The sequence below is a fragment of the Sarcophilus harrisii genome, chromosome 3 (assembly GCF_902635505.1).
Source record: "Sarcophilus harrisii chromosome 3, mSarHar1.11, whole genome shotgun sequence".
In the NCBI taxonomy this organism is placed as follows: domain Eukaryota; kingdom Metazoa; phylum Chordata; class Mammalia; order Dasyuromorphia; family Dasyuridae; genus Sarcophilus; species Sarcophilus harrisii.
This window is the reverse complement of record NC_045428.1, coordinates 40,378,909-40,391,911: the sequence shown is the minus strand read 5'-3', so window position 1 is coordinate 40,391,911 and position 13,003 is coordinate 40,378,909. Positions and strand designations below refer to the sequence as shown.

At 42.9% G+C, this 13,003-nt stretch overlaps 1 protein-coding gene and 1 long non-coding RNA gene across 3 annotated transcripts in view; one reads left to right on the top strand and one right to left on the bottom strand.

The window, feature by feature from the left end:
* Positions 1-655: 655 nt before the first annotated feature.
* Positions 656-12,930, top strand: LOC111720069. The gene is made up of 2 exons (XR_004232764.1): positions 656-8,216; positions 12,695-12,930. It is a non-coding gene; the product is annotated as an uncharacterized LOC111720069 (long non-coding RNA).
* ATP11B (ATPase phospholipid transporting 11B (putative)) overlaps positions 8,995-13,003 on the bottom strand; it is a 122,336-nt gene continuing 118,327 nt past the window's right edge. Inside the window, exon 30 of one of the 2 annotated variants that reach the window (XM_031957730.1) lies at positions 8,995-12,876. In XM_031957730.1, coding sequence (XP_031813590.1) covers positions 12,795-12,876 — 82 coding nt within the window. In that variant the 3' untranslated portion in view covers positions 8,995-12,794. The remainder of the gene's footprint in view (positions 12,877-13,003) is intronic. The other variant, XM_031957731.1, reaches the window with a different exon arrangement.

The following is a 13,003-nucleotide window of genomic DNA, read 5'->3' as shown; positions in this document are numbered from 1 at the left end:
GTTATACATATACATTTTTTAAAAATGATGAGGAAAAAAACAAAAGAAAAAGTGAACATAGCATGTGCTGATTTATATTGATTCGCCATAATCATCTCTCTGGGTACAGATGGTGTTTTCTATCCAAAGTCTACTGGGATTGCCATGAATCACTGAAATACGGAGAAGAATCAAGTCTTCCTTAGTTGATCATCACACATTCTTGCTGTTATTATGTACAATATTTCTGGTTCTGCTGGTTTCACTTAGCATTGATTCATGTAAATATTTTCAGGTCTTTCTAAAATCATCTTGTTCATTTTTTATAGAACAATAATATTCTATTACCTTCATGTACCACAACTTATGCAGTCATTCCCCAACTGATGGACATTTACTCATTTTCTAATTCTTTGCTACCACAAAAAGAGCTTCTACAAATATTTTCACACATGTGAGTCTTTTTTCTTTCTTATCTTTTTGGGATACAGATCCAGTAATGGCATTGCTGGATCAAAGGGTATGCACCATTTTATAACTTTTTGAGCAGAGTTCCAGATTGCTCTCCAGAATGGTTGGATCCCATTGGTTCACAATTCCACCAACAATGTATCAGTGTCCCAGTTTTCCCACATTTGTCATTATCATTTCCTGTCATCTTAGCCAATCTGAGAGGTGGAACCCCAGAGTTGTTTTACCTTGCATTTTTCTGATCAGTAATGATTTTAGAGCATCTTTTCCTGTGACTATGAATGACTAATTTTTTCATTTGAAAAATATCATTTGAGCCCACAAAATATTAAAAGACCTAGAGGAGGACTCTGTGTTGAATAACCTTTCTGAAGGATTATCAAAGATCATGTCTAAGAATCTCACAGGAAGGAAAAGGGTGGATGTGTTGCAGTGCACACCCTAGCACCCTATCATGCAACGGTCTCCTGGAGCTGCCAGCACCAAACGCCAGCTCCATGGGACTGGATCCCTCTACTTCCCCCCTCTACATTTCTTCCTTAGCTTCATCTATGTTTAAGCTCACCCAGCTGCTGCCTTCTCTCACTGACCCTGCTCAGGGTCTCTGGGTACTTTCTCTCCTGGGCCTGCTGCCCGCTCTCCTGCTGTCTCCATTGGGCAGCCCCCGGGGGGTCTTGGACTAGGACACCTGCCCATGCCCTCCCTACTGTCTTGCCTCACTGTTGGCTGTCAGGTCTGGTTTTACTTCAAGATGTCGCTCCTGATCCCTTCTGTCCATTTTTGAGCAGGCCCCCTGGCCTCTCAGGCAGTCTAACCTTTGGCCTTCCCTTCCACACAGGTGCACAGGTGCTCTCACTAGGTCTGTTTTTTGTCTACCTGTTTGGGGGAGGGTGTTAGTTTATGGGACAGAATGTGAGCTTCCTAAGGTCAGGAACGACTTCATTTGGTCATTGTGCTTTTGGCTGGTAGATACTTAATGAAGGCTTGGATCACCTTTCCTACCTTCCTCTCTCCCTGATGTAGGGGATTTCCCCCCTCCTCTTGTCATGTAAAAGCTTCTGCTGACATTTTATATCTCCACCGCAGAATGAATCCCCCCCAGCGTGTTTTCCTAAGTTTGTTAAAGAATATTTGTTGAGTTGAATCAGATCTTCATTGTGTTTGCAGTTCACTGAAACCTGCAAGTTTGTTTTTTTACATGAATTGCTGTCTAGCCAACTTTGCCCCATGCAGCCTTTGCAGAATTGCTTGTAGAAAAGCTAAATTTCTTTTTTGTTGTTTAGTTTTGACCCATCTATCGAAAGTGTGTCAAAATATTTTTGGATTCCATTTTAAGAATTGGATTAATATTTGTCAAAATGATTCCCGAACTCCACAAAAAATCAGGAAGTCTTTTGTGTTTTGCCATTCACCCTTTTTTCCCCCTCTACTTTTTGTCACAAGGGGTGAGCTTGTTGGGTGCAATTATAAAGATAATTGCAAATAAAGATAATGTAAAAGCAGAAAATATTAATAAATGTATACATATTATATAATCGTATATAACAATTGATCTTTAATAGTTAAATACTGAGCTTTATTTCTCTTTGTAAAATAGCTTATGAGCTTCTAATAATTCAGTCTAATACACGTGCCATTTGTTAAGTAATGTAATAACTTGTACTGTTCTGTACAAGATGTTTTGTTAGGTCCTGTGAATACAAAGAGAAAAGTTTCTGTGAATCGTGCTCACTTATTTGGTGTACTTAAACACATATCCCATGTACTTCAAAGATTGAATGAAAGGTCCTCTATATAACAAACTATAATATAGCAATATTTGTAGTAGCAAAAGACTCCACATAAAGTACATGCCTTTTAGGGAATGAGTAAACATGTGTAAGTGTATATCAGTGAAACTAAGAAAATAAAGAACAGAGAAGCTTTATATTTAGATTTATTATATAGATTTATATAATCTGATGCTAAGTGAAGGGAGCAGGACTTCTAAGAGAAAAAGACACACTGGCTATAGCAACTAAAAGACAAAGAACTAAATGGTCAGCCCCAAATGTTGTATAATTATAATGGCAAAGCTTGCCCCAGGAGAAGAGATGAAAAAATGTACTTTTCTCCCTTCTGTTCTCCTAGCCGTGGGGGAACCGCAATGCATGTATAATGAAATCAGAGGGTTAGATTTCTTGAACTATTTAGTTTAGTGGTGGGGAAGGCAGAGGAGGATTTATTTGGAAATAAAGTGATGTAAAAACAATATATCAGCATTTTTAAAATCTCCAAAACAGGTTTTTGTTTTTTTTTGTTTTTTTTAGTAACATATATAAACTAGGGCCCATATGAATAGAATACAGTTCATTTGCAAAAAAATCTGGGTTTTTTCTTTTTTTTTGAAAGTGGATTATAAATTCAGTCTGATCAGAACAGCGCTGTGGCAGCGAGGAGAAAAGGCACTGCTCTTTTAGGCTGCATTAAGAATGTCATCCAGGAATTAGGAGGTGGAAGTTCAGACATCTAGGTATTGTGTTCAAGTCTCAGGAAACTGTCAAGGGCAGGGCCACATACCTGAGGAAAGCCATGAACTTCACACCCTGTTGGGACAAGTAGAAATCCCAGTGGATCGAGAGCTCGGCCCAGAAACAAACAGCTGAGCTAAAAAGATATTCACCAGGACAAGTCATTGAGCTTTTGTTAACCTCAGTTTCCTCATCTATCAGTGAGAAGAATAGCAGCAACTTCCTCCCAAGGTGGTCGAGGTAAGGATCAAATGAGATCATAAACTGCTAAGGAAGCTCAATGTCTGTAGTTAAGAGCTATATAAATGTGCCACTTTTAGCTACTAGGAGTGTAGTACCTGAAGGTTTACTGAAGGACCCCAGAGAGTTTAGCCTGAAGCTAAGACTCGGAGAGGAGTGCGCTGTTGCCATCTTGGAGAAACTTTGGGGAAGAAGCTTTAGACTTGTTTGGGGGGAAAGGGTAGCACCGCGAGCAATGGCACTGTACTTGATGCAGTTGGGGATTGGTCTAACTGTCATGGAAAGCACATTTACAAAGAAATTTAACTGATGTGGGAGAGCAACATTCAGAGCTATCCAAAAGTGGAACGTTCTGCCTTGGGAACTGGTGACATCTAAATGTCTAAATGCAGCCTTTTTCTAGTTTTTGCATCTTTTTGTTCCTTTTAATTGAAAGGAGGTAAAGTGGCTCAGTTTGAAACAGTATTTCTCAACAAGTCTTGTCTGGGGGGTGGAATAGGCTCTTTTGAAGGAGTAACTGCCCAATAAGCCCATATCCAATGATTTCTGGATACTGATGGCAAAATATGCCTTCTGTCTCTTGGTAGAAATGGGGTAGATTATGGGTACCAAAAGAGGCCTGCTTTGATTTTTCCCCTGCTTGACTATGCTTGTTTCAAGTCAGGATCCTAGAGGATCTTTGCCATGAGAACTCCAAGGTCCACAGGGTCATGAAGAGTCAAATATGACTGAACGGCTCAATGGAATGCAATTTGGCAGAAATCAGGTTCAGACTGGCAGCTTGTACTATGTACCCTAAGAAACTCTTAAGTGGATATGCAACCAGAATATAATCGAGTTGCCACCATTAAAAAATGAGGATTATTGTTAGAGATTTGGCAGAGTCCCCAGGGCCCTGAGAAGCACCCTTATTTGCTTTTAACTTTGGCTAGTTGCAAAATCTGTCTCCCTGAATTCTTTTTTAATGCCTTGGGAAATGCTTTAAATAGGTATTTGAATATATTTAAATAGGTATTTTTATTGGTTTGTTTGAATCCTTAAGTGCTGAGTGATCCTTTGCATCCGAAATGGAGGACAGTAGTGAAGTGTAATGATGTATTAGAAAAGACGAACATTAATAGGATGTTCAGCGGAAATGACTGGATGGTTGTAGCTTCTCTAGTGCTGGAGAAATCTCAGTGGACCCTCTGGGGCCCCTTGTGGGCAGGATTCCTAGTCAACTCTAGCTCTGTGTAAACTTTCTCATACTTATTTCTGAGTTTTTAAATCCTCCAAATACCAAACTCTTCCACAGGGATTCTGGCACCTTGGTCGTGATCACAGGGTGGGTGAAAAGGGAATGGAGGCAAAGCAGGAAGCCGTGCTGGGCCCCCTGCTCCCATGGCTTAGGGCAGGCCTCAGTTGTGGCAGGTGGCTGGGAGAATGCCATCCTAGGAAGGTGGCAGGGTCCTCCAAGACTCCTGCACCCATTTCCTCCTCATTGGGCTTCTTCCCCTGTGCTGGGGAGGGAAAAGCCCCCTCACTTGCAGTCCGCCCTTCCTATAGACTCATCTTTTCTTGTGTCAGACCCAGATGCACAGGACGCTGGAGTCAGACGAACATACATAGCTGATTTTGCTGGTCCATGGAGTGTGAATGTCGGTGTGTCTGGCTGTTAGCTTTGTATTTATTTCATGAGCTTACTTTTTTAAAGTGTTAGCTGATACACTCACTTAACTTTTAAAATTCAAACAAGATTGAAGTAAATTTTTTCTCTGTGACCAGGATGAACTGGCAATTAAAAGACCAGCCTCTGGGTGCTGGGGTAGAATTGAGAAGAACTGTACATTTCACAGGGGAGAGTAGACAACTAGAACGCTTTTCTCTTTATTCACAAGTGCTGTTTCCAACTTTGTTTTTCCTTCAAGACTTTGTAAGTGTTGATGTTGCAGCGTGACTGTGAAGTAAATGGCCAGAGCTCCCAGGTAATTGGGCTAAAGCACTGTTTTAGCATTTAAAGGGATCTGGGAAGCCATGTCCAGTCTCCTCCTCCTGCAGCTGTCGATGGAGGCAGAGGCCAGTCTGGGGCCCAGATCCTCAGGCTCTGGAGCTGGGCTGGCTCTTCTGCACCGTGCCGCCTCCACTAACTAACTCGGGTCCGGTCTGTGATTGTTGTGTTCACTTCCAGGTGGGATGGCTTACCAGAACACTTTGGTGGGGAGGGGTCTGGAAATGATGCCGTATGAAGAATGGTTGGCTGAGGGGATGGGGGGCAGACTTATTCCGAGGAGCTCACGGGTAGTGGAGGAGACAGATCTGTGATTCAGTGCAGTGTTTCCATCAGTTAGTTGTCCGGCGATGGGATACGCTTCCCCTCAGCTGCAGTCTCAGCTGCATCTTTCTTGGCTCCCATGTCATGAGTCATTCTTATTTCATTCTAGATTTGTCACAAGTTGGATTTCACTGATTCTGAATTGCTAGTGCCCTTTATGCGACTTTCTTCTCTAGCAGTAGTCTACTTTTTTTTTTTAACTGAGGCAATTGGAGTTAAGTGACTTGCCCAGGGTCACACAGCCAGGAAGCATTAAGTGTCCGAGGTCACATTTGAACTCGGGTCCTCCTGACTCCAGGGCTGTTGCTTTATCCACTGCCCCACCGAGCTGCCCCTCTACTAGCATTCTTTTTGGAGATTTTTATTATACTATTAGCATGATTCTTTGATACTCTATAGCCTAAAGATCGCAGCTTTTATAATGTATTCTGAACAAGAAACTGGCTGCACGTGAATCCAGACCAGTCTCTTCTTGATGCAACCTTTGTGCTTTGGCCACTGGAAAATAGGAAGATGTTTTGAAGAGCTGGGCCACCTGGCCTGGAGAAGAGACAACATGGGGAACGTTCCCTTCAAAGAGATTAAAGCTGTATTTCAAGAGGAAGTAGCCTTGTTCTGCTTGGTCTGCAGGAGATATAATTGGGAGCAAGGTGTAGAAGGGAAAGGTGCTAGGAAAGGCTTCCCAACAAGGAGACTTGTGGCCGTAGGATCTCATTAGCTCTCCGCATGCCCCACCCAATGGCTGGCCCACGGCTCTGCCTCCCCTGGCCGTTGGCAGGGACGACCACCTGCCTCTCCCTGCATTCTCCACTCCCGGATATTGCTGTGCATCCCTCCCCCACCAACCACATGGGGGCTTCTCATTTCCCATGAGCACCTACCCTGCCCTTCCGCCCTAAGACGGTCACGCCCTCAACCTTGCTCACTCCCGGTCACCAATCTGACCGTAATCCTTGGCCATTGGGGCTGTGCTCGTCTGTCTCCCCTTTCCGTGTGACCCCCGGCTCATATGAAGCTGCACAAAAGCTGCACATGGTGGTTGCTGTTAATTGGCAGGTTTCGTTAGCAGATCACAGCCTGAGAGCTGGGACAGGGTGAAGAGCAGCTTCTGCTTGGCGCGATCCCCAGATCTGCGAGGGTGTCTCCACCTTCTCCAACAGAGTCCAGGTTAGTCTGGCGTGGCCCGGGCATCAAAATCTTACTGATGACATGGTATTTACACGCTGCCCTCCCATCCCCCTTTCCTCAGCCAGCCCCCATTGAAGCTGCCCTCGGGACACAGGCCTTCCTAAAGCAGAGGTGGGACCCTGTCCCCTCCCCCTTCAGAATCCAGTGTAGCCTCCCAGGTCTGGCGCTTCAGTGACCCGGAGTGCATGCGGAGGGCTGTCCTGGCCGCGGCACAGGGGGAGGGAGCTACGTGACAGACATTCACCTGGTGCTTGGTGGCTGGCTGGTGCTCCCCTTGGTGGCTGGCTGGTGCTCCCCTCAGCGGCAGCCCAGAGGTCACAGGCCGCCTCCTCTCCAAGGCTGTTTCTGTCTCTCGTGCCCAGCCTAGGGCCTGACACACAACCACTGTCATCAGTGGGTGCCAAGTGACCCGCTGACCTGCCTCCCTGCAGAGGGAGCCCATGGTCCCCTCTGCCCTTGGGAAGCAGTTTTGGAACCTGAGTCTTTTTAGGGTGGCCTTGGCTAGCCTGTCATTCTCGGCTCTGGGAGCAGCCAAGGCAAAGACCTAGAGAGGATTTAATAGTTGACAAAAGTGTCTTCCAACAGACACGGGCTCCTTCTCTACAGTCAGTTTCTTTATGGGATGGTAAATTAGGGTTCAGAAAAGTTGCGTTTTATCTCAGTGAGCCCGGCACTGATTGATATGACGGAGCTGGAAAACCTTGCCCATGAAATGGATGGGCTGACCTCGGGAGCCTAGCATGCACCGGGACCACCGGGTCCTTGTCAGGCTTCTGCCCCAGACTAGGAGAAGGGAGCCCTGGTTTTCCTCTATAGCTTCACTTGTCTGACTCCTTTGCATTCAGGTTTGTCTGGTGAAGGAAGAGGCGGCTTCCCAAATGGCTCAGCCTCGGCCACCAGTATGGGCGCTGGCGACCATCTCCAGGGAGCTACGCTTCTCCCAGAGTTTACACTGTTCTCCTGCTTCTTTCTAACTGAAAAACGATCTGAATGTTCAGAATCTTTTAAAAATGATTGTTCATTCTTTCTTCCTACCTATGAAAATTTTGAGTTGCATCTTGCCCTTTTATTCAGGGAGATGAATGACTTCTGCCTCCTTCTGCGACCCCAGCTGCCTGCCCTCCAGAGAGGCTCTTGGGCCGGCCCAACAGAACCCGGAGCTTCTGCCAGTTCCACCTCTTGGGGTCCAAAACCAAAGTCTCTCCTGTTATGCCAGCCGGCTAGTAACGGCGCCTTCCTAGCAAACTGTGCTGCTCGTGCTGTGCTGGGAGGAGCCTGCGGGTCTGGAGGCCGAAGGGGATTCCAGAAGGGAGAGCATCTGTTGTAGCTGAAGAGGTGCTCCTCGTACACGGCAAAGGGAGGCTCTGGGACTAAGCTGAGGAGACCCGGGCTCTCCTTCCTGTGTGAGACTTAGAGATGGAGGACATGGAGGAGGCTTTCCATTTTGTTTGTACAAGAAGCAGGCAGGAGTGCAGCTCTGATGAGCAACGAGGTGGAACGAGCCCTTTGGCTCGCAGGTGAGTTCTGCTCCTCCTTCGGCAGCCGGCCTGGTCCGGGCCCTTTCTGGGTCCCCTTCCCCATTCATCAGTCCTCCATGACATTAAGGAAACTTAAAGTTCTCTAGGGGAGAAAGTCATATTAATGAACCCGATTTAAGCACAGGCAGCAGCAAGACTCCCTGACCAGTTGAAGTCAGTTGCTGTGTGGCCTCTGAATCCCTATTGGCCAAGAAAGCAGAGACCCCTGTTCTGACTCTTCCCCAGTTCCTTATCTTTGTAGCCAAGTTCACAGCATCTGTGGAAGCAGAACCTCGTTCTGCCACAGGCAAGTTACTTAGAAGTCTGTGGGCATCACGTCCTCATCCTTAAAATGGGATAAAAATAAACTGCCAATTACTGGAAGAAGAGGGAAGGGGCTTTATTAAACTAAAAAGCACTATATGAATGGGAATCTCCGTTATGAAAAACTCAGTAGTTTTTAAGTGTCAAGAGCCACGAGCCCTGCTGGATGGTTAACACTGCTGCCTGAACCAGATTAAATGCAATTAACAAAATAAAATGTAAATGTGACTTTTCCTCTCCATCCTTGGGACTTGGATGTCTCTTGGACTTCCTCAGCCTCAGTTTCCTTGTCTGTTTATGAGCAAAAAAAAAAAAAAAGTAAGATCCTTTGTAACTCAGTGTTATTATCTAAGATTATAGATATTATCTAATAAATATTTAGGCTGTTCAAAAAATGAAAAGAAACATTTTAGCTAAGTGGGAAAGTTTTATTCAATAAATATAATCTGGCAAATTTCTAAAAAAACATTTACTGACAGCTGTACAGTAAAGCAACTTGCATTAATTGACAATGTACAGAAAATATTAAAAAGGATTTCATTACATAACCACAGTGTCTGAGGTCCAACATTTGAACTACATATTGCTACAGTGTCCAGCTTAAAATGCCCCTTAAAAGCAAACATTCATCATTATGATAAACGTGTCATTAAGATATCATTTTTGTAGGAATATCCTTCATGTTTTTCCAAAATAAACCATATTTTGCTAAAGGCTTTTTCTTGTGAAAATAGAGGATTACCTTCTTTCAAGATGTAAATGAAATATGCACAAATGGGACTAAAATTAAACATGGTTCAAATCTCTTTGGTGTCGGTTTCATGGATGCCTTATTCTTGAAGTCAGTCCTCCCTCACTTTCTCCCCAGATGCTTGAATGTTCACTAACAAGAATCATAAGCTAGGGGAAAAAGCATCTCCAGCTGAAATTTGTTATCCTGTCATTCAGTCTTTGGCCCCTCTCCAACTTAAGGAACTTTCCCTAATAATGATTTCTAAAAAGAAAAAACTAAGTTTAGCAAAACTCCAAACACCTCGAGCCCCCGTCATTAATCATACTGAACAGGATGTGTAGTATTTTAACTAAACTGCATCTCCCATCTCTGCAAAGAGGGAGGAACTTGGAAAATTTTGATCTGTGGCAATGTCTCTCCCTGCTCCTTATAGACAGGTCCAATCCGGCACGAGCCCCAGTGTGTTTATGGCAGGGGCCATAGCAGTGGAAAGCCAGTGAATTTGAGATGATGTGTTCTGGTGGGCTCCCGTGGCTTGGGGATTTCTGGGATGACCCTAATGCATCAGCTGCAGGAATGAGATAGCCCAAGAGAGGCTGATCAATTTGAGGGCATTCAGTCTTAATATCTTCAAAATTTCCAAAAGGAGAACTTTTGGAAGACTATCTGCTTTTTGGGGGTCCAAATTTCATTTCCTGCCTTGCCTCCATTAAAAACTGAGGCAATATTCTGCATCTAAAAGCAATTGCTAGGAATCTTTCATAGGCGAACTGACTTGTTCACTAGCTGGGCGGACATGCAGGCCATTATTTTAAATAAGCTAATTCTAAGTAAAAAATATGAAGTTGACGTTGGATACTATGTATTTTATTTGTTGGCAGAAACAGTTGGGTTAATTATCTGTAGTAGCGTATTTCCAAAAGAGTATACAACGCAGTAAGAGTTTTAGTGGAAATACTTCTATAAATTATCTTGGTCACATTTAGTTCTGTGATACAAATTTCAGCACTAGAAAACAGTTTTTCCTAAAGGTAAGTCATTCCATGCTCAATAGACTATCATACTACAATATCCTAAATTTTAAAACTTTTATTTTCAACTTAATCTAGCTTGAATATGTAGGTAGGCTTTTTTAAAAAAAACACATGGACCAACAGTCACGATGATGACAGAAAGAGCTTGGGTGTTATCTTACAAGTAATAGTCCATCTGGTTGATATCAAGATTTGTTTCACTTATGTTTCAAAAAGTGAATCCACAAAATCCTCTTTTTTCATTTTGACTGAACATCACATCAGCTCCAAGCTACCACTGCAGGGAACCCTGAGTAGGGTTCTCATTCTGATGGCTTGTGGTCCAGCTAAAGAGGCACAGACTCCTCCTGCCTCTGGGGGCACTTGTCACTTCAAGGCAGATGCAGTAAAGCTCACATGTCCTTTTGTTATATTAGACTTTACTGGATAAAAAAGCAAACTATCTTAAAAGTTAAGTGTGCGTGTGTCACCCTCTTCTGGAAATTCAGGTGCTCAAAGCTTCTTTTGCGTATTATCTGACCTTCCTTACGACCCCCGTTTTCAGAGTAATATTCCTCTTCTAAAAGAGGTCTGGGCTGCTACACCTGGAGATTTGATAGGAAAATTTTTAAAAGTTAAGAAGGTAAAATCCAGCAAGAATGCAATGATATTCTTATTACCGAAAGACAAAAGCGTTCCATTAATCGGGAACTTTTACTAGGAGCTAGAGGTTGAGTTCTTGTTTGTACTCCCAATGTCCAAATCTCTCTAACTTCCCATAAATGAATGAAATTATTTATTTGGCCAAATATGGGAAAGGAATGCAGATTCTGAAGTTAGATTTTTTTTGTTTGCTCTCAATGCTGTGCTAATACAATCAGATGTTACATGTTTAAGGTTGGGTTTTTTCCCCTAATCTTCGTAAAGGACATTTTCACATCTTGAAAGTATGAATTCACGTCAAAGAAATGAACTATAACCGAGAGCAATCAAATTACAACCTTGAACATTTGGACGAAAAATTACTTTTAAGGACTGAAACTTGAGCAAATTAACCAGTCACAAATAACCAATTAAACCTTTGATCCAAAAAATCTAGCAATCTTATCAGGCAACAGAGTTCATTTCATGTCTACTGCAATGTCTCAGATTAATACTACTTCATTAGAGGGGATGGGGTTTGTCGGGGGAAAACAAAGCCAAGACCAAATATTTATTTAAAAAGAAACCATGGCTGAATTCCGTTTCCCCACGCAGCTTGTCAAGTCTGACGGCAGGCAGTACAGTGGAGCCAAGAAAGTGGCCCTGGTTTAAAAAAAAAAAAAAATTCCCAAAGGAACCAAAGAGAGGAGCACGACCCCCGAGACCAGCATGGCGCTACAGGGCTGGCTGGCAACGGCAGAGCCCAGCCACACTTAAATGACCTTGAATGTGTCATGAAAAAGTACCTAAAAGTATTTATAATACTGTCCAAGCTTATTTCTGTTCTTTTATTTCATACATCTGTATTTACAACATTGTCACAAAACGAATGATCAAGTCTTTAAATTAATGAAGGGCAGAAAAAAAGGCTTAAGTTTTTAAAATACAGCAAGACCAAATTGAAATACATTAACTGGACTAAAACATGCAAAAAAATCCATCAATGACAAAGTTATGAAATAATGCCTACGCTTAATGAAATGGCACTTTTCTTCATATTCTGTCACAAAAGCTCCCTAGTAAATGGTAAAAAGGAAATGAAAGAAATAAAGGCTGATTTTTGTTTTAATTAGAACAAGAATTTTCTACCTCTCTGGTCTCATAGTTTGTGAACTTTCCTGGTTCTTTTGCTACCAGTTTATAAGAGGCTGTGTGGGTTCATATGTACTGTCAGCACAGAGGCAGACAAATAATGGATTGGTTTTCTTTCCTTAAAAACCCTGTCCCATGAACTTTACAAAAATCAATAAAGTAATAACATGGGTCATGGGGAGTTCTGAGAAAGGGGAACCTTACTCAAATATGGCTAAAACTTCAGCCACAAGAAGCTTCAATAGAATAAAAAATATAGAATAAAAAAATAGAGTTTTTAAGGCAAACTTTTCAGCACAATTTACAGAAGCAGCTTTAAATGGCGATGGGCCCTAGCTAATGATTTATTTAATATTTTAACATGTAAACAGACGCTCTCTCCCTTTTCCACCTTGTTAAGCTAAACTGTGTCCCCGGCAACAGCTGAAATGCCATTTGATTCTTAGGATTCCAATTAACCTGTGAGGCAGCAACTAAACTAGGATAGGGTTTATTTAGCTTGTTTGGGAGGAGAATTAGGAAAAACCGTAAATTAAGGAATTTGCTTCTCTACAAGATTTTTTTTTCTCTTCTCTTGAACTTGAGTAAGGTGTGCCCTATTCCATTGGTTTCAGGAAGAAGTTTGGCTGAACTAACTAATGGTCACTAACCGAAGAATCCCACTGAACTTTCGGGAAAAGACTGAAATGGCTGCCCACAAGTGCTACTGTTCCTTTAACAAGCAGATGAGTCCATTGTGGAGAGGGTCAGGATGCTCCTGTCGTTGGTACAGAAGGGGTCCGATGGGCTCCATGATCTACAGTAACAATAAGAGACAAGTTTGGCTGACTGGGGAACCTCAGTTTTGAGAGAGAGAGAGAGAAAAAAAATTAAAGCCTAAGTTTACGTTGCTAGCAAATTGAATTTTGGCTCATTCGTTCTCA